The sequence below is a fragment of the Nelumbo lutea genome, chromosome 2 (assembly GCF_056320005.1).
Source record: "Nelumbo lutea isolate HS-2025 chromosome 2, American lotus-T2T, whole genome shotgun sequence".
NCBI lineage: Eukaryota > Viridiplantae > Streptophyta > Magnoliopsida > Proteales > Nelumbonaceae > Nelumbo > Nelumbo lutea.
In genome coordinates, this window is record NC_142685.1 from 58,461,947 (window position 1) to 58,463,045 (window position 1,099).

At 37.5% G+C, this 1,099-nt stretch overlaps 1 protein-coding gene across 1 annotated transcript; it reads left to right on the top strand.

The window, feature by feature from the left end:
- The first annotated feature begins 257 nt into the window (after window positions 1-257).
- On the top strand, window positions 258-848 carry LOC148870962 (cell wall / vacuolar inhibitor of fructosidase 2-like). The gene has a single exon (XM_088970006.1). It carries the CDS (start codon window positions 258-260, stop codon window positions 846-848), a length of 591 nt encoding a protein of 196 aa, XP_088826132.1.
- Window positions 849-1,099: the final 251 nt, after the last annotated feature.

Below are 1,099 nucleotides of genomic sequence, written 5' to 3' on the forward strand. Positions count from 1 at the left end.
TTTTTACTCAACGGTCTTAAAAACAAAAGTACTTTATATATTCCGCACTGTATGACTTTTAAAACTACCAAAATAAAAATTTATCCAAACAAGGCCTTAATTAATTGTTCTTAGCTTTACACAAATCCTAGACACCTTGGACATAGTGAATGGTTAGTGGAGTAAATGAGAAAGGTGGGGGTTTGTTCTATAAATATCACTAACAACCTTGTAGGGTTTTGCATCAACCATTAAGTTTAATTTGCAGGAGAAAAAAAATGGTGGCAAGAAGAGTAGTTGGGCTTTTGGTCGTTTATTTGCTTGCAGCTGCAGCTGTTTGCTTTGCCTTTGGCCGTGCAGACGAAGAGAATGGCAATGAAGCGGAATCATTAATCCAGACGACGTGCAACCAGCTCGATTATCGTGATTACTGCATCGCTTTACTTGAATCTGACCCTCATTCCGAACTGAAATCAGACCTCAATGGCTTCGCTAGAATAATCATGGAGGTGGGATTGTCCAATGCTACCAACGACTATGATTACATTGGAGAGCTTGTGAAGAACACCACCGACAACGCTACCCTTGGTTTTCTCCATACTTGTTCTTCGCTCTATGAAAAGACAATTGCTGGTTACAATTCGTCTTTCAACATATTGTCTGATATTAAAGGCAACTACGTTCAACTATATCAGGCATTGGATTCTAGCATCCAGAACGCCCAAGATTGTGAAGATGCATTTGCACCTCAACCCAATACCGATGAATCACCATTGACCGAAAGGAATCAGGTCTTTGGGATGATTGCCACGATATGTATTGGGATTATAAATATAATTACATGTAATAGTACTGTAACATGTCAATAACATTAATTCCAGTAATGTTATATATCTATTTAATAAATAATAAAGTCAATTTACCTAATTAATTATATCTTCTCAAGTGTCTTGCAATTTTTTTTTTAATCAACAAACAGAATTTTGTACAGGTGTAATGAAACATTTGAAAAGTAATTTTCTCAAAACTCAGAGGTCTAATTGCTGCAAACAAACACCCTACCTTTAAGGGTGTCAATGGACCGGTTTGGGGTTGGACCCCGTCCGATCCGGAGGTGTTA